Consider the following 19958-nt stretch of genomic DNA (forward strand, 5'->3'; position numbering starts at 1 on the left):
GACCCCTCGAGTGCCCGACGGAAGCCGCCCTTCCCGTCTCTCCCAAGGCCGTGGACGCCGCCCCTGGGCGCGGCGCAGGCGCCTCCGGTGGGTCCGGCGATGGATGCGGGGCGGGCGCGGTTCGAGCGGCTCCTGCCGGAGCTGCGGGAGCGCGTTGGCAGCGCCGCCTTCCTGGGTGAGCGGGACCCGGGGGGACCCTGCCCGGCGCTGCGGGGCCGGGGGGAGGGACGGCGAGACCTCGCCGCCGGGGGCTGCGCCGACCCCGAAAAGGCCGGCAAACCAACCTGCTAAGGCACTTTGGAGCTTTAGAAAGCGAGCGTCCTTTATCGGGGCTGGGCAGCGCGAGGGAGCCCCCGTCGATGAGATGCGGCGAGACCGGAGCTGGGACAGGATGGATTTCCCACTTACACGCATGTGTATAAACTTTCCCAGGAATCTTATGCGTGTGCTATTGCTTTCCAAGGTCTAATTTTAATTACGAACTTCACAACTCCTGCTAATTTGGAGCTGGCTCCAGCTCTGCTTGACCTCGTATTAGAGAGGGGGAGAGACTCCAAACAGAGGAGATCCCGGAGGACACGTGTGTTCAGCACAGATCACACTGCACGCAAGGCATTATCATCTCCAAAGAGGGAGCAGTGTCTGGAAAAACACTGCTTGAAAGAAAAAAATGCTCATCCTGCCAAAGGGGTGAGGGAACAGGAGGCTCCGCAGCCACAGCAGCCTTGCTACCTGTGGGTTTGACACACAGGTTATGGGGAAGAAGAGTGTTTGAGAGATCCTTGTCTTGATGCTGGTGGATTGCATGCTTCATGTTTCTGATGTTTTTGTGTTCTTTCTACCTCAACAGCTCTCGACCTGGAATTTACTGGCTTATATTCGGATTTCCCACCAAATAACAAGCCCAGGTAAAACTGTTGGACTTGAAACCTCATAGACCTTTTACAGCAGCCTTCCAGTACTTAAAGGAGGCTTACAGGAATGCTGGGGAAGGGCTCCTTACCAGGGAGTGCAGTGACAGGATGAGAGGTAATGGTTTTAAACTGGAAGAGGGGAGATTTAGATTAGCTATTAGGAAGGAATTCTTTCCAGTGAGGGTGGTGAGGCACTGGCACAGGTTGCCTAGAGAAGTTGTGGCTGCCCCACACCTGCAGGTGTTCAAGGCCGGGTTGGATGGCGCTTTGAACAGCCTGATCTGTGGAAGGTGTCCCTGCACATGGCAGGGAAGTTGGAATTGGTCTCTTCCAAACCAGACTTTTCTATGACTCTGTGAAATACAAGGGAGACTTGCAGCTCTAGCTCTGAGAGAACAACCTGTGCTTTGCAAACCTTGTTTCCGCTTCCCATCCCCCAATTCTGGTTTTGTTCATAGCCTGTTTGATTCTGCTGTGGAGCGATACCTGAAGGCCAGACAAAGCGTTCGGCGCTTCACCGTTGCTCAGCTTGGTAAGTGCTGTTCTGGCAGAGAAAACGATCTCCCCAGGTGCCAGTGTTAACAGGCCTTTTGCCAGCTGGCGAGCCCTACAGGTAGCTCTGGTCTGAATTCACTCTTTACAGAGCCATTTGTTTGCTGTGGTAGGGTTTGCTTTTTTGGTTTAATACTGTTGGCTTTTTAATATGTTAAATAACCTGAAGTCAGGAGGGCTGTATACTTTTTACGAGAAGAGAGGCAGTCACTGATCTCTCTGGTGACTGATGATAGGACCCAAGGGAAAGGCAGGAAGATGTGCCAGGGGAGGTTCAGGTTGGATATTAGGAAAAAATTCTTCACGTTCTGAAGAACTTTTTCTTCACTGGCTGTGGTGGAACAGCTCCTCAGGGGAAGCAGTCACGGCGCCAAACGTGGAAATATTCAAGAAGCATTTGGACAACACCCTCAGACACATTGTTTGAATGTCGGTGTTGTCCTTTGTAGGGCTGGAGTTGGACTAGATGGTCCTTGTGGGTCCCTTCCAACTCAGGACATTGTATGCTTCTATGATTTGTAAAGATTGCATATACAAATACAGGGCTTTTTAACCAGAGGATGCAAGCAAGAAGTTGGTGACAGCAGCTCCTATTCAAAGCTGTGCCTTTGGTACAGTAAGGGAACTATCAGAGGGGAAAACGAAGGCTGTTATTTCTGATAAAATAATTAAAAAAAACAACCCAAGAGAGGGCCTGTGGTGGTGGTGGTGATGGAGGCAGCTATTGACAGTTAAGAACCAGTTAGAGGTCAAGAAACTAGCTCAAAAAATGTTTAAAATATTGTTCAAAGCCTTAGGCTGTGTAAGATCATACTGTGTTTTTTAGGGATTAATAGAAAAAAGCATAACTTCCATAGCAAAAGACACATTTCAGTCCTCTGTGATGCTTTGCTCTATCCAAATGATTTTGTAGTGTAGTTGGACCCATAGACCTGTGTATGTATAGTTGGAGATTTTCCTTACCCACTCACTTCTCACCCATTGCTCAATCTGTTTACTATTTAATTAGACTTGACTCGTGTTCCCACTTAGCCCAAAAAGCTGTTCTCCATTCAGCTCTCAGGGAGCTGGGGAATGGCCTGGCAGTTGCTGTGAAGGTTTGCACGATGGCATTAGTGATTGGAAAACATGGACTCCGTCAAGGAATTCCCACATCCCTTATCTAATTTTCCCATCTCTAGACATCCAGCTAAACATTGCCATTTCAACACAGGTTTCTCTCTTGCAGGGCTGGCAATATTCTCAAAGGAAAATTCAAACAAGTAAGTAAAAAGCAGTTTCCTGTCATAATGAAGACACTGCGGTTGAGATTGTACGCAGAATTCTCTTGGAGAAGTTATGCAATTTCTTGTAATTACCTTCTAGAGAGATTTTTCTTTTCTTTGTAGGTATGTGGTGCATTCATACAATTTTTTTCTCTTTCCCTCAACATTGGGAGTTGAAGATGTTGAATTCACCCTCTCTGCGTCTGGCATTCGGTTCCTGTCTCATTATGGCTTTGACTATAATAAGGTGTGTAATCTGTCTGCCAGAAATCTAGAACAGAGGACGTCTGTGTGGTTACAGGAGAAATTAGGATTAATATCCCTAAATTCTACATTTCTGGGGTAAATAACATCTTGCTAAAGTGGGAATGCTTCATGTGGTTCATTACCAGTAAGGACAGCAAGCGCTGTTGTTTCTGAACTGTAGTAGAGGCCATAACCACGTCTTTGCCAGACTAGGACAGATTTTCCCAGCTCAAAAGAAGAAAACCTATATGTGTGGTAAGGTGAGAAGAGAAGTTACTGAGCAGACCCCAAGGGGAGTCTTTACTAGCCATGAAGGTGGGTAAGTCTCAGTTAACCTGTATTTTAACGTGTTTCCCTATTTCTCATAAAATTCAGACTACATCATCACATAAGAGCACTGTTTAGTGATTTTGGACAGGAAGGCAAAGTGTTGGGTCTTGCACTTGGGCCGCAGCAACCCCACACAATGCTAGAGACTTGGGGATGAATGGCTGGAAAGCTGCCTGGTGGAGAAGGAATTGGGGGTGTTGGTCAACAGCCGGCTGAACACGAGCCAGCAGTGTGCCCAGGTGGTCAAGAGGCTAACAGTATCCTGGCTTGTATCAGAAATAGCATGGCCAGCAGGACTAGGGAAGCAATCTCCCCCTGTACTTGGCATTGGTGAGGCTGCGCCTCAAATATTGTATTCAGCAAGAAAGACTGGTGCTAAAGCGTGTGGAAAGAAGGGCAGCAAAGCTGGTGAAGGGTCTGGGGCACAAGTCTTGCAAGAACTGGGGCTGTTTAGTCTGGAGAAAAGGAGGCTGAGGGGGAAGACATCACTCTCTACAGCTACCTCTACCAAGGAGGTTGTAGCGAGGCGGGTGTTGGTCTCTTCTTCCAAGTAACAGGTGATAGTAAGAGAAGAAATGGCCTCAAGTTGTGCCAAGGAAGGTTTACACTAGATATTAGGGAAAAAATATCTTCATTGAAAGGGTTGTCAAGCCCTGGAACAGGCTGCCCAGGGAAGTAGTTGAGTAGCTATCCCTGGAGGTATTTAATAGACCTGTAGATGTGGCACACAGGGACATGGTTTAGTGGTGGACTTGGTGGTGTTTGCTTAATGTTTGGGCTCGATCTGAAGTTCCTTTCCAACCTAAATGATTCTGTGATTCTTCTATGATCTCATTAAAGGAAAGGTAAAAGCAGAGCAAAAAATTGATTACACTTGACAAAGTACTTTTCTTTCTTCCATGCATGATCACGTCTTCCTTTTTGTAAGAATTTATCTTGGATTACCTACAGTTTGTATTTTCTAAGAGGATGCTCTGAGAATGAGGAACACCATCATCTCTCAAGTATATGCTAGTTTTGGACCTAGCTCACCTGCTGTTCTGAAGTTGCCGCAAGAAAGTTCAGGAAAGAGAGTAAGCAACCTGGCATTTTTTCCTCCTCCTCAGTTCCTCAAAGATGGAATCCCATACATGAATGAGGCACAGGAGGAGATCTTTAGCAAGCATCTCTTAGCGGGTAGCTGGAAAGCCAGCAGGTGAGTGCTGTTCAGAGAAGTAGCTCCTCGGTACTGAGAGTGTTTTATCTGTATTGACAGCTCCCCTTCACTCATATCCCGTTTTGTAGGACAGTTAAGCCTATCGGTCTGAACGCCTTGCTGCCAGCTGCTCCAGCATGCTGTGGTCTGTCTGAAGGAAGACCGAGATCACAGGATACAGTCTGGAGAGCTGGATGAATGTCAGGGAAAAGATGGTTTTGCTTTCCCACAGCAAGGCACAGGGCTCTATGTGTAAAGAGATTTTTTTCTCACACTCCACCTCTTTGTCCCTGATCCTGCTTTAGTGCTCTGGACAGGGATGTGCTGAAGAAGGCTATTGATGAAGTGACCCATTGGATAGCTGAAGCAGAGGAAGAGGAGACTATGATTCTGCAGGATCTGAGTGGTATGAAACGGGTGCCTTCCTTAGGCACCTGTGGGCTCCAAGTGGCTTCATCACTTCTGAAATGCTGGGGCTGCTGCTGTCCTTTGCTGCCTGTTCTGTTAAACTGCTCTGTTGAGAGTGAAAGGGCCTGTGCCCATCCTGCCTTTACAACTCTTTGCCCCTGGCTATGCCTCAATTCCTGTCAGGCATTCGTTTTCTGCTCTGTTGGGCTGGTATGTCTTGACGTGGTGGGTCTTTCTGTAGTGGAAGTAGACGCCTAGGTGCTTGGAGCATGCTTTGTGGTAACTAACTTCCATTTTGTGCTTCTTCAGAGCAACTGGAGAATTTGTGGTTGCTCTGGATCAGGACAAATTTTGACTAGTTTTAAATCCCGGGTAATCTGTTTTTCATTTGTTTTCTTCCCCTTGGAGAAGGGCAAGGTGGGTCTCCTTGCAGGGTTTGTTCCTTCTCATGTGAAACAACAAGGAGGCCCATGGAGACACATCTATACACCAGTGGGGAGAAGCGGGCCACTTAGCACCTGCATTAGCTTTTGGGAGCATGATAGCAGAGCTGCGGAATTTCAGTGCTCTTTTGGAGGACCTGGGGGACAGAGAATTGTAGCAGAGATTATTTTGTAGGTTTGCTCACAGAACTGAAATCTGCTCTAGGTCAGGGAATGAAATACAGAGAAAGGTTAGGAAAGACAGAAAGTGTTTCAGGCTTTGTTTGTTGATGAGGTTTTTTGCAAACTGTGAAATACAGGGGGTGGAGAGCATGCTGTGTTTTGCATCTGCTGTGTCAGCTATTGTTGAAATGATACTGATACTTTAACAGGGCCTGGCAACAGTGAGCACTTGGAACCAGAAGGCATTTATTTAAATAAGCAATGAGACTGTTTAGGGTGTCTTTCTGGATGGGTTAGTTCCTTATCAGTAATGGTGGAAAATGCATTGGTACCTCTCACCTGTGCTTGGCTTCTTGGTGTGTTGCTCTGGAACCTTCCAGAACAACAGTCTTTTTCAGAGCAGAAACCTTCCTTCCTCTTCTTTTCACTTAGTCTTTTCCTTTCTTCCGTGTCCTCACAAAAGCTTATTTGCTGGAAATTCTCACTGTGCTGGTTTTGTTTGTTTGTTTTGCTATTTTTTTTTCTCCTGTCATTCTGTGTGGTAATGTACCAACATCATACAGAAAATACTCCTGATTGTACCCTTGGGGAGAAATAGCTGGTCAGTCCTTCTGTCTAGCAAAATGTGTTTTCCTAAACAGACTTGTCTGCACCTCTGAAGGTTTTGCTGCTACTTTTCTTTTTTTTTTTTTTTGTGTCTCAGGCTACCAAGTGTTTGAAGTTCAGCTGGTTCTGAGACGGGCTCTCCAAAATGTTTGGACAGAGCCTCTTGGGGATGAGAAGGTGAGATGGAAATGTGGACCTTTTGAAAAGAGAGTTTCTATCTGGACAGATAGCACTGGTACTCTTGCAGAGGCTCTGGAATGTCGCTCCTATAGCCACAAAATACCTTGAGATGGAAGTGCTTGTCCTTGGGGCACTTCTGGAGGGCCCCTCTCTGTGTCTCCAGACTTTCATTGATCTCTCCTTCAACACCTCCACAAGAATATACAAGTTCTAGCTCTTTTTTTGTGGTTTTCCTTTGGTGACATTTGCAGTGTAGTTGCCTTGAAGACTTTTACTCTGTCAGTTATATGACTATAGCTATTTGCTATTGCTGTTTTACACTTGATGCAACATTTTCTGAATTAAACCTGTTGCTGTGGACTTCTCAGAACACAGTCTGGGTATGGTACCGGTCAGTCGCTTAGAAGTAGGTTACAGAAATGTTTTCTTTTCATTAGTACCGTTTTGGTCTGATAACCAACATCAACAGAGTGACAGATTTACCCAGCCTTCTCACTTGAAGCACAGCCTTTGGGGACTCTGTGTGACTGCTGTTTGTTTCTGGTTTTCGGTGCCATGAACTTGCCATATTGGTGTGACATTAAACTGAATTATGTTTGCTTATGCTGAAAAAAACCTGTGGTAGAAACATTTCTCTTAACAAGAGAAGCATTAATAAGACACTCTTAGAGCAGGTTTCCTTTGTTGCTAGAGCACTGACCTCCATAAGGAAGAGAAGTGAGACAGTTCTGAGGTTCCAGGGGATGCAGTCATTCTTCATCCTTCAGAGCCTAGAAGCTAAACTTGTCCTCAGCAGTACTGAACCCCAGTAAGCAGTGTACATGCTGCTAGCATGGCAAACTAAGGTAGCCAATGACTATTCTTTTCAGGTAATGGTGAAAAAAGTGAGTCCACAGAATCGACAGCTTCTGGAGAGCTCTCCTTATGACTGCTGCCAGAAGGAGCGCATTCTCCTGTTTGCCCGGGGCTTCACCAACCTCTTCCAGACAATTGTTGAAGCCAAGAAGGTAGAACGCCTTGTCTCTACCCATTTTTTCATCTCTTTGAGTTGCTACACTGAGGGATGATGAAAGATAAAGTAGTAATTTGTATTAAATGACTGAGCACATTCAGTGTGATCATCCTATTTAGTTGTCAGTAAAACTGAATTATTATATTGCAATCATCATTAGAAAAAAACGCGTGTTAAACCCACTTGGAAAGCATGCTCAGAATTATAGAGCCAAACACAAGATTTCCCTGTGTTACTATTCTATTGCACCTGCAAATCAAGTGCAGCAAGGATAGAGGGAGTGAGAACCCATTCTGCAATGTGCTTCTTATGTCACTTAAGAAAATGCAGGAGTCTGCAATGTGGAAAATCCTTTTTTATACAGCACAAATTGCCATCTAACAAAGCCGAGCAGATTCTTGTATTTTGGACAAGTTATGCTTTTAAGCATGTGACAGACCAGTTTATTGGACCATGTGGGCTACTGGTCTGATAATGTGTTGAAATTCTTATATTCTGTATACATACTATTGAATGAATTTCCACTTTAGAAGGCTATGGGTGATGTGCAGGCAAAGGCCCTTCCTCCCCTTGTGAGTGAGCCTATAAATCAGATCGCTGGAAGATTTTAGCAGTGTTCAGCTGAACTAAGAATCCACCTAGCTCCTTAGGTCTACTCAGGCTAGAATGCTGCAGAAAAAAAACACCCTTTTCGGAGAATCCACAGGTCTGATTTCCTGAAAGCAGTAGTCTTCCTGTGAGTTTTGCAGTCTGAATGACTTTTGGGTGAGCGTTTGTGGGTGCCGTCTAGCAGAGGACAGCTGTTGAGTGTGCCTAAAATTGGTTACCTCTGAGCTCTCTTCAAAAGTGTGCTCCAATGGGCTGTTATGTTTACATTCTTCCTGTAGCCCGTGGTGGGACACAACATGCTGATGGACCTTATGCATCTTCATGACAAGTTCTACAAGCCTCTTCCAGGTAATGCTGTGTGTAGCTGCTGTCCCCTGGTTGCTGCCTGGACAATGGGACAGTAAGCACACAGTGGTCATTTGCCACCCCAGGCAGCTGCAGTGCTTAGCTGGCAGCAGTGGTAGTTGCCTCTTCTGAGCTGTAACTGCCGGAGCTGTGTATTTTTTTTTCTGAATTCACCTGTTTCTCTTACTCATTTGAAATACCACTGGCTTTTCCTCAGTTTTATGGTGTCTTTCATGTCGTGTGTTCTGCTTTCAGAAAGCTATGAGGAGTTTAAAAGGAATGTTCACAACCTGTTTCCTGTCCTCATAGACACCAAGGTTGTAACAAAATCCCTCTGGAAGGTGAGATGAAAATGTCTTGTTTGCAATTAAAGCTTGTCTTTCACCCAAAAGAGAGCATATATTTTCTCAGTGACCAGTGGTTACAGAACTAGTGGTTACAGACCAGTTCTCAGTGTTGCCCTGAGACATTCTGATTTTAGGTCTCATTTAATGAGTCAGCAGTATCAGTAAATGAGCTCACTTACCATGAGGTCTGTCTTGATTGTTTTTCTAACGTGTTTTTCTTTTATAGACATATTCGTTTCCTCGAGTATCTAATCTTATGGAGGTGTATGCGGTTTTGTGCCGGTAAGTGGTGAGCTGTAAAGCTTTTAGCAATCTTTTTGTTTCTTGGGAAAGATATCAAAAGGCAGCAATTTCATATATTCATACTTGTCCTCCTCTCAAATGTTTGTTTTCAGTTGCTTTCTTTGTAAATTTAAGAGCAAAAGATTTGCTTATCTTTCTTAGAAAGTAATTGTGCAGTAAATTATTTATTCTAAGTCGCTTCTCATGTTGTACCATCATTAATTCATTAGTTTCAAGTTTGAATTGCAGAGAGCCTTATGTATAACTTTAGAGTTTTGTGTTGCTTATGTCATGTTTTGAAATGAGTGTGTTTCAGTTCTTGTTTTTTCTTTCTTTTATTTCAGTCATTCCGTGGGTGTCTGTTTATTATTCTGTCCTCCAGAGTTTCCCGTTCAAATAGAACTACCTAGTTAACCCCCTTCCTTGGAGTTCTCCATTGATTTTTAGTTCTGCTCACATTTTGGTGTGCAGTTAGAGCAGACTTGCTGCTTAGAAGATTTGATGGGGGGAAATGGCTAAGGAAGTATTTAGGAGTTAGTTTTCAGGAAGAGAATTGGTAGATATTATTCAGCTAAGTACCCTAGCCTTTTCATAGAACACTACCAAAGTTCCTTTCAAAGCTATAGGTCACTGGAGAACATCAATTTGTCTCCAAGACAAAAATCTTACACATCCACTTGTCTTCAGCAGCGGCCAAAATTCCAAAGATCCAACGTGCCCAGTGATAGCTCTTGCAAGTGACTGCGCAAGATATGGTATGTTCTTACACATATCTTCAAAGTCAGGTAGCTCAGAAGGGGTTTGGGTTGCTCTGGACATTCACATGCAAAGCATGAGTGAGTGCTGGTGGGTCTGCTGAATTTGCAGCGAGCTGCCAATACACACTTTTGTCCAGACCTGAAGCCTGGGTTCCCAAAATGTCATGTGTTCTGCTCGTCCCTGGTAGCTGCTGAGGGTATGCAGGGCAGATTTGCATCGTGCTGCTCACACAAATGGTGTTCACACTGCATTGGGCTGAACTGAACATGACTTGGGGCTGTGAAGAGTCAGTAGCCCTCAAAAAGGGGGAGGGGGGAAACAGTGGTCCTAGAATAGAAAATAGTGGGAGCTAATGGCAAGGAGGTCTCAGAAAGTAGCAGGAGCTTGGTGACTGTTGCAGGGCTAGTGGTTGCTGCATGTGCAGGAGGTTGTATTCAGTGCATGGTGTGATACAGCCTGCGAGGCAGGCATTTTCTGGCTTCTCCTGGCAGCCTGGTGTCCTGCAGCACAGGGCTTCCTGTGTTTTGAAATGGTTCCCATACTATCAGCAATGTGTGCACACAATTTGGTTTAGATCTTCAAGAAAGTTATTATTATTTAAGGCACATATTGCTAAGCTTTTCAGCCATTCATGTTACTACTGTCTTTTTGTTGGTATCATTTTAAAATGCATGGTAGAAGAATAGACTTTCTGTGGGATGTAAAGATTTCAAGGTGAGGAAGGAAGTGGAGCTGGGGTTGGGGGGGAGCTGCAAAACAAAACAATGGATCTTATGAATGTTAGGATTCTGCACTGGAGTGCTTTCCATGGTGTGTTAAAAATTTTTACTCCCTTTTGATTTTGTTGGACATTTACAGCTGAGAAGGAATCACCTCACGAGGCAGGCTATGATGCATTTCTCTGTGGTTCAGGTAAAATGCTTCTTAAACACTTCTTCAGAGTTTATGTAGGGACTTAGCAATTCCTTTCGTGCTCTGTAGCTCTCTTGATGCTAAGAAATATTTGTTTATATGCAGTCTGTTGCTCTTGGTAGCTTAGCTGCACTTCAGTGAAGTTTTTGCTTTCTATTTGTTTAGCTATGTTCCTTTAGCTTTGTTCTAATGCCAACTCATCATTCCTCCTTCTAGTTCTTCTGAAGTCAGCTCATTTGCTACTCTGCAAATCCACAGTGTAAGTGATGTTTAAATGTTTACTGAAAATTGCATTACGTGGATGGGTCCTACGGAAAACAATCATCAGTTCGCTCTGGCTGACTTTTAGTTTTGCAGGCTGGTCTTGCTTTTGGATAAGAGAAAGTGTTATTGGAAATGTCACTGTTCTAATTAGATTTTTATTTTATAAATCTGAAAGTAGTGGATTTATGTCAAAGCCGACATTTAAAAAATTAAATTTAGGGCCATGCAGTGGCTCAGGGGTTGGGAAACTATGACTCTTTTATCCTTGAGCATGCTCTCTCCAGTTCAGTTCACTCGGGTAAGGGTCAAATCATTTTCCGTTAGTTTCCCTTTTTGAAATCTGTATGATTCAGTTAAGTTCCTAAGAGACAACTGTTCAAATCCCTTCCTTTTGCTTGCTGATGTTTGACTTCTGTAGAAGATGCCAAGATCTGAAATATGTATTTTGTTGCTAGTTAAACAGTTTTTTCAGGAGCTGTGCGCTCCAAAGACGCTGTGCAGCAGTGCAGTGCTGGAGAAACAAAACTTTGTTCCATTTTGTTTTCTGATGTAGCGATGCAGTGGAGGCTGATTCTTCTTTCTCTCAGTATCTCACCGTGTTAGCCGAGTGTCTGAACAGAGTGAATTTCATCCGAGGTGGCGTTTCAAGCATTGTGCGTATGAATTGCAAGTCTGTGACTGCTTTGTGTGGTGTGTAGGTCAGTAGCCTATTTGACAGCTTCATGAGAGGAGAAAAATCCACCAGTGCCTGCGTCAGAAGTTGCCATCATACAAATGATACAATTGACCTTTCCAAATGGCAAATTAGGTGAATTTTTTTGTTGTGAAATATCTTAATATTGTTATCCTGAAAGAGGGCATTAGTCAGTTTATGTTGCCCTAATTCTTTCTGCTCTGTAAGAGAGCAGATACAGAGCTTGCTGCATCTATGGTGGTTTCTCCATGGTAATTGTGACAGTTTGCTTTTATGAGTTATGTTTAGAAGAATTTTGGGACAAAAGAAAAATAATTTTACACCAACAGCTGTATTGTACAGTCTGTCTTATTTATGTTGCATTTTACCTATTTTCTGATTATATTAGTAGTGCTTGTATAGTATTTCTGAACCTGGATATGTCTCAGTATTATGTGTTTTCCAGAATTTTTCTGGGGAAGATGCTCCCTGCCAACATCCTCCTCTCTTGGTTGTCCGTGTCCAAGGCTGGCCAGGTGTGAATGAAAAGCAGATTTACCAAGAGTTTAAAGCTCTCTGTAGCTTCGATGTCAGAAGGCTTTCAGCGAACCAGTTCATTCTGCTCTCCAATAAATTTAAGCAGTAAGTGACCAGAAAGTCTTAATTTACTGTCTCGCTGTGATCCAAGTTTTCATGTCACCCTCCCTCTGCTGTGACAGCTCTTGGATAAAGAGATTCCTGTCCTGAGCTGTAAGCAGATGCTGTAAGCAGACTGCAAGCCGTTGCATTTGACATCTGCTCTCGTTACAGGGTCAGGCTTGTTCTGCAAGATTATAAGCATCACCCTCATCTGCGGGTTTGCGTCTATCGCCACTGGAGGCATTCTCCGGGTGTGAACTGCTTGCTGCAGTGAGTTACAGAAGTCACGGGAGCAGGGAGGGGGAAGAGCGTTCCCTTCGGGGTGCCTGGCCCTGTCACAGCAGCAGTGTGCTGCTCTTTTGCAATGTACTCCTGTCAGTCCTTTGAGAGACCAAGGGGTTCAGAAGCAGGTTGGCTTCCTGACTGCTGGGTGGCTGCTTGTGAGCTTTCAGCCCTGGGCAACTGGACATTAATCTTGATTCTGATTAACCGGGGAATGTTACCCCATGGATAGCACAGAACTATGTCGGTGCTATCGTGACAGACAGAGGGTTATCTTAATGAGCTGTAGGGCTAGCTCTAATAAGCTTGAGGAGACAGGGACAGTGTCTTCTAGGTGTGGGATGGATGTGTATTTTCTCTATAGCAGAGCTGAAACGTTGCATTGTTGTTCTCTACAACTACCTGAAAGGAGGTTGCAGAGAGGTGGGCGTTGGTCTCTTCTCCCAAGTGACAGGCGATAGGACAAGAGGGAATGGCCTCAAGCTGCATCAGGGGAAGTTTAGATTGGACATTAGGAAAAATTTCTTTCCAGAAAGGGCTATCAAGCACTGGCAGAGGCTGCCCAGGGAGGTGGTGGAGTCACCATCCCTGGAGGTGTTTAAAAGGTCGGTAGATGAGGTGCGTGGGGACATGATTTAGTAGTAGATAGGTACAGTTGGAATCGATGATCTCTTTTTTTCCAACCTAATGATTCCATAAAGCTCAGTAGTAGGAGAGAATTCCAGATTCAAAGTGCATCCCTCTCATGAGGTGATAACAGTGACACTTACAAAGTGCCTTATTTCTGGCCTGGCATGATTTGGAAAAGAATCTTGGTGCTTAATAAGAACAAAATTAAGCCCTAAATTTTACTAACCTAACAGCATTTTATTATTCTTGCCCTTAGAGTCTCTGGTATTGTGGCACTGTGGTCTCTCTTGGCCTTTGTACTTGGAAGAGCTCCTTGCTGTTCATTGTAAAGGACCGCCTTACAGTTGAGACATGTGGAACATGGTTCATTTTGGGTTTGTCTCTGTTTTGTTTTGTATTGTTTCATTTCATTCAGTAAACTATGAGCAAAAAAAAAAAACCCCAAAAAACTATGAATAGTGTTTTTAATTGTTTTCTTCGAAATGTGTATGTAAAGAGGATGTGTTGGTTTCCAGTTTGTGATATTTGGTAATCTGTTCACAGCATAGTCTTCTCCTGAAGAGGAAGAGATGGTTCTGTCAATGCCTGTCTTACTTTTGATCCTCTGTCTGTTCTCCGCAGCTATTCCTAACCCCACTTTGTTCCCAGTACTTGTGCTGCTGCATAAAACACATTTCTGATGAAGTTTGGTAAGTTATGTAATGAAAGAGGCTATTTTTAGCTTTAGTTGTAAAGAGGGGAAATGTCAGTGTTTACCAAATGAAAATGGTCAGAGTTGATGGACAAACCACTGTTGGGACTCCTGAAGGATTCTGGGGAGTAGTAAATAATTTGCAGTACTGTCAGTGTCGTGCAGTGCAGTGGTAATTTCAGTGGCAACAGAGCTGATGATAGACACAGATAAATGGAATTTATCAACCTTAGTATACACAGGTCAGGTGAGTTGGCACACACTTCTGATTGCTTCTGGTGCACAGCATGTGAGCAGTCCTTTATCCAAAAACACCAGGAGATGTGCTTTGATCCATTTCTCTCATAGAAGCTGCTGTGTTTGTCAGTGCGGCGACTGTGGTCTGCAGAACTTTTTCTTATTAATTTCCTTCTCTTAAAAACAACCTGCTGATCCATGGTTGCCAAGTAGTGATCCCTGGATTTCATTAGTCAGACCTAATTGGATGGGGCCCTATGATAACCTAATACATAGAATCTGCCTTTAATTGAGTGTAGAATGGGAGTTGCTTCAGGGGACCTTAAAGCAGCAGCACGATATTGCGATGTGCCTGAAGATCATGTGCGCTCTGCCGCTAACGGTTTGCTGCTTGCTGCTTTTTAGGAGAAAAGGGTAGTGTATCTTCAGATGTGGTTCTCAAGTTCTGCACAGCTTGTGGTTTACAGCTCTTGTTTCATAAGCCAGCTCCTAGCCAGACAAGTAACTGACTTCTTGATGACCTTTTCTTTTTTTTTTTTGGTAACCCCTTCAGTGACAGGTTTCTCTATTGCGGTCTTTTTTCAAATACCAGTATAAGTATCTCCCTGTTTATTATGTAATGTTTTTTTTGTCTTCTGGCATCATTGGACACCTCCCTCGTGTCCTGGAGAGCACAGGCTCTGCACGTTGTTTAGATTTGGGGAAATTTTCACTGCATGTTACATGCAGTAGCATACACTTTCCCATAAAACCACTTCTTGGTATATCATCTGGGAAACATGTTGTTCTCTGGGGTCCAGATTCAGCTAGCTTCTTAAACATGGGGTAGATGTGGCCTCACTTGCATCTAATCTTTACAATCTGGGGATCATGAAGATGTAGGTGATGTTACCTTTGAGAAGCACAATGGTTTTTAAGGCAGCACACACTGTGAAGGAACAAATAAATTGTTCTGTCTTCAATTTTTTTCTCCCCTCCTCCCATTTTCTTCTCCAAGGGGCACACAGACATATAATGAACTAGTTCCCTGTAGTACTATTCTCTCTCTTGGTTCACCCTCTAGAGAAACACACTTCCTCATGGAAGAAATAGTGATCTTTCACCCCTTTTTTGAGAAATAGGCCATGACTTTTCCCTTTCCAAGGGACAGACCTTATGTAGCAACATAGTATAGTGAATCGAGAGGCCTGGGTTTCCTGCATTAGAGCTGGGACAACTTATGAATAACTGCTGTAGATCTACTAGATATTCCTATTATAAACCAGTGAAGTTTACATGCAGAATAAGTACATGAGGAAGAAATGAGAGCAAGTTGAATGTATTCTGATCTCCCTCCAAGGGGAGAATTTACAGAAACAAGTTGCCTGTCTGTAATAACCTAGGGTCACTTGCTGCTCAGAGCCTTTAAAAGACATCAATCAGATGTATTTGCAGTTAATTCCCATGAAACGGATTAGCTGGGGGCTAGTCTAACAAATCAAAGCAGCAACTTTTATCTGTGGGAACAGATATACAAGTTTTTCTGAGCAGCTATAGATTAACAAGATCTTCCTGAACCTGCCAATCTGGCCATTCCAACCTCAGCTGTTGCTTTTGCTTCAGACTAGGGAATTGTTATTAATTGAAGCTGGGAGTATCAAAAGTAGTTCAGGTTATGCCTGTTCCTGCATGTCTTCTGTGAGGAGCGGGGGCTACTTTTGATTCTTGTGAAGTCAATTCAAGGTGGTGCAACCTGCCTTGTAACTCTGGCTCTGAAGTGGTGCTTGTCAAAGTTGCTGAGTGGCTTTGAGGACTGGCAGCTCATAACATCAAATCTGCCTTCCAAAGACAGTGATAAAACCACAGCAAAGTCCCTAGCAGTAGTTATAGCACACCTGCTGCTCAGCACTATGAGAAGCTTGTACTTTAGCAGTAAATCTTGAAAGGATAATTCCAAGCCTCAGTGAAACAAAATGTTCAAATTCAAGTTGTGAAGGTGTGCATTTAAAGTATAGCCCTGCAAATGGAGCATTGCAGATCAGAATATATCTGTTTCCAAGAACAATTTGATTTTTTATACTGATTTTTTCTTTATATGTTAAAAATTAAATATGTGTGTTTTGACATAACATCTCTACTCATGTGGAAGGCCTCTCAGGGCACATCCTGTTGCAGAATACCTAGAATCGTAGGATCACCAGATTGGAAAAGACCTCTGAGATCATCAAGTCCAACCTAGACTGGAAGTCTTGCAATGGAGAAACTCAGCACTGCCTCAGGTTGAAAGAAGTACGACCACACCAGGCTGTTGTTGAGAAATTTTATCATTAATTTTGAAAAAAGTCCCCAACAAACACCAGTTATGCAAAAATGTCTATGGATCCATACAGGGAAAAGGCAAAACTGTGTAAATATTCCTTAAAACATCATTCTGCTTTTTGTGGCTTCAGTGGCAATATGCTAGATACACTTTGGCATTGGAGGAGAGCGCGATTTACCTCTTAAAAGTCATGGCATTCTTTTTGTATAGAAAAAGGTTTTCTAAACGTATGTTTTCTAGTTCTGTGAATCAAAAATTTTTCTTAATGTTACGCGTTCCGTTTGTTCAAAATACATCATAGCTGAAAACCTGGGTGTATCTTGGAATGGCAACGCTCCATATGTCTTGCTGGAAGAATCAAGAACTATAGCTCGATGCTAAGTGCTGGCATCGCTCACCCTGTTGGAGTGAGGTCGCCTAACAAGCCAGGTTGGCTTTGGCTGTGTTGCAGCGCTGCAGCTGGATCAGAACTTTGCTGATGAAACAACTAAGGAAATTTCTGTATGCCTTAGATCTGGGAAAACCCTGCTGTACAACTGCTCTATTAACACATCTTTGTGATGTTCTTCATCTGCAGCAACAGATGTGACTTTTATGCTCTAGTTTAATTTCCCTTTTTCTCCTAGGTTTTCCCAACCAGCCTCTCTCCACTAGTTGCTCCACTACTTGAGGGGGCAGTGCATGAAATGGAAATGCTGTTGCTATATTTCTTCTAACAACCCGTATGTTTAAGGAAAGGGGGTGATGTTACCCTGTCTGACTCAAGGGACCCTCAGAAGGGGAGCATTGCATTGGCCCCCTCCTCTCTGTAAGGTAGATGTGTTAAGGAAATACAGACCAGAGATGCTGGGGAGAGCACGAATCTCTAAATCTCTTGGTTTGTTAGAGGAGCAACGGGTCGGAGGTGCGCTGGAGGGGTGGCATATCTCATGGCAAGGTTCTCTTACAAGTGAGATGTCTGGCTTGTAGACCTGCCACCAGGACTAGCCATACACCCCCAGGAGCACCTATGGAGTGATACCCGCACGAGTATATGTAAGTTGAGTCACCTTCCCTTGGAGGTGTTTAAGGGACGGGTGGACCAGGTGCTGAGGGGCATGGTTTAGTGTTTGATAGGAATGGTTGGACTCGATGATCTGATGTTTTTTTCCAACCTGGTGATTCTATGATTCTAAGCACTGTATGCTTTGTTACAAAGGTTGTGCCTGAGCAGTGCCAAGCCCTACGTGTTCCCCCAGAGGCACATGGAGCTTGTGGGGCAGAAGGTGGCCGAGGGTGGCTACGGGGCACAAGCTGGGGCAGGCAGAAAAAGGAGGCTCCACAAGGATGGAGACAGGAAGGAGAACATATATGGGCAGAGGTGATGGAAAGAAGATTTTCTTCCAGAGGTCCCTGGGGAGCTGTGAGTTCGTTGCAGGGCAGGAAGCCATGAAAAGTGGAGAAGAGTTGTACTGCCAGGATGCGTGGGAGACAAGGGAGAATTTATTGCCTCAGTGTCTCACCCAGATCATCCAGGATTTCTTTTGCTGCAGAAACTATCTTGTTCAAGGTTGTGATTTGAACCAGTTTTAAGAAAACCAGTACTTCAAGTATTGCATGAGCACCTTGCAGTTCACGTTCAGGGAGAGAGCACGGGGCAGTACCAGCTCTGAGAGGTACCTAAGCTGGTTCAAGGTTGCTTTTAAGCGCAGGCACCGCATGCTTCTGCCACACATTCAGACCCCTACTCTGCAGCTTGGTCAGGGGAAGGAGACACGGATCCTTGGTTTGTGGGAATTCAAACGTGCTTTTCCATTTGGCATCCTAACAAGCAGGTGAGAATCCTCTTGCAACTTCTCCCTAGCCAGGTGAGCGTGTAGAGGTGAACGGACAGATGTTTCACTGACGAAAGATGGCGATGGGGCTCCTCACCCCCGCCTCCACATAGGAGGGAGGACAGCCAAAGGCCCCTTCCAGATACAGGAGTGATTGATGCTGGTTCTTTTGTTTCTGGAGCAAGTGTGCTAACCCACAAACCTATACAAGACCTTCTGCAGCCGAGCTTTAAAAGAAAATGGCAACAGCAAGTGAGTTGGCAAAGAATCTAATGCCAGTGCTGTGAGTTAGCCTTGCTTCTAAAATACCTATAAGGTGGAATCTGCAAGAGGTAGAGGTTACGACACAGGAGAAACACATGGCATCTTGCAGAAACACATCCAGTTAAAAAGGGCAATGAATAAGTGTTATTTAAACGTGAATAAGTGTTATTTAAACGTGAATAAGTGTTATTCAGCACCACTTGGGCATATACAAATCGAGGAAACCCTGAAGCAGTTCTAAGTCTGGATCTAGTCCGACCCACTGACACCGCTGGAGTTCACCTACATTTCTAAGCAGTGGAAGAGTAGATGGTAATCCTAATTCTGTATTTTGAAGTAATACAAACTATTTTATTTGTCCAATAATACTTAGCAGTAGTGATCAGACAGAGCTGTGGCATATTCTGAGCTTGCTCTAGAATATGCTGCTAGAAATTTCTGCTTTGCCTCCAACTTTGGTTACGAAAGGTCATGCTCTCTGTATTTTCTCATTGTTTAGCAAGCTGCTTGCTTACAAGTGCAGCCAGCATGACCAAAACAGGCAGTTCACTCACCCTCTGGAGCTCATCTGTCCCGTGCATCAAACACGTACAATGGGCTTTGCTATTCCTACATAAATATGAGGGTTTGCAAACCCACAGGCTCCCACAGGCTGCCTGTAGTGCTCAAAGCTTGCCCCCTCCCCTGGGATGTGGGACTGAAGTAGCTCGATGTAATTGTTCCGTAGGGTTGCTGGGTCATGGGAACTGATGCCACAGGAGACATGCTGGGCTCCTGGGCCTCCCCGGCAGCCCTTCAGCCTCCAGCAACTGGGCAGCCTCCAGGGGATGGCCTGGGGCTAGCTGCTCAGTGAGGGGTGTCTGGAGGCTGTCTGCAACTAGAAGCATCCCTGTGGATGGGGGATGCTCCTGCTCCACAGCTTGCACTGGTGACTATCCTACATGTACCATAATTTAGCATAAGAGTGTGGTCATGGAGAACAGAAGCGCAACCATAGCTCTTCTTAATCCCATAGGCACCTGTTGCCCTCTTCAGACTCCCAAATACTTGCACAGTCTGGGTGGCACCTCCAATTCCACACCCACTGCTGAGCTCAGCCTCCCTTTACCTGTGTGCTTCAAGTGGCCTCACTGGGGCACTTGGAAGAACAAATGGCACTTGTTGGTGGCTGCTGGCCCATGGTGGGGTCACTGCACTGAGGGACACTGTGCCAAGCAGGAGGCAAGGCTGCGGCTGTGCAAGGCACTTCTCTGTCCCCTTGCTGCAGGCAGTTCCCAAGGAACATATACTTGTACTACAGCAGCGGTCATTTACTCATAGAATCATAGAATCACCAGGTTGGAAGAGACCCACTGGATCATCGAGTCCAACCATTCCTATCAAACACTAAACCATGCCCCTTAGCACCTTGTCCACCTGTGCCTTAAACACCTCCAGGGAAGGTGACTCAACCACCTCCCTGGGCAGCCTGTGCCAGTGCCCAATGACCCTTTCTGTGAAAAATTTTTTCCTAATGTCCAGCCTAAACCTCCCCTGGCGGAGCTTGAGGCCATTCCCTCTTGTCCTGTCCCCTGTCACTTGGGAGAAGAGGCCAGCAC

General features: G+C 44.7%; 1 protein-coding gene across 3 annotated transcripts; it reads left to right on the forward strand.

Annotated features, from left to right (window-relative positions):
* Positions 1-99: 99 nt before the first annotated feature.
* Positions 100-13486, forward strand: PNLDC1 (PARN like ribonuclease domain containing exonuclease 1). Of its 3 annotated transcripts, XM_069850989.1 has the most exons (19): positions 100-175; positions 851-908; positions 1373-1446; positions 2695-2728; positions 2855-2978; positions 4414-4502; positions 4808-4908; positions 6219-6298; positions 7171-7308; positions 8201-8270; positions 8523-8608; positions 8841-8896; positions 9584-9651; positions 10514-10567; positions 10784-10826; positions 11385-11484; positions 11971-12146; positions 12315-12413; positions 13312-13486. In XM_069850989.1, the coding sequence occupies exons 1-19, from the start codon at positions 100-102 to the stop codon at positions 13382-13384; spliced, it is 1599 nt and encodes a 532-aa protein (XP_069707090.1). In that variant the 3' UTR covers positions 13385-13486. The 3 variants fall into 3 exon arrangements, with proteins under 3 accessions (XP_069707090.1, XP_069707091.1, XP_069707092.1); XM_069850990.1 differs by lacking the exons at positions 12315-12413; positions 13312-13486 and adding an exon at positions 12193-12313 and having other exon boundaries at positions 11971-12161; XM_069850991.1 differs by lacking the exons at positions 12315-12413; positions 13312-13486 and having other exon boundaries at positions 11385-11529; positions 11971-12089.
* The last annotated feature ends 6472 nt before the right edge of the window (positions 13487-19958 follow it).

The sequence above is a fragment of the Phaenicophaeus curvirostris genome, chromosome 2 (genome assembly GCF_032191515.1).
Source record: "Phaenicophaeus curvirostris isolate KB17595 chromosome 2, BPBGC_Pcur_1.0, whole genome shotgun sequence".
NCBI classification, from domain to species: domain Eukaryota; kingdom Metazoa; phylum Chordata; class Aves; order Cuculiformes; family Cuculidae; genus Phaenicophaeus; species Phaenicophaeus curvirostris.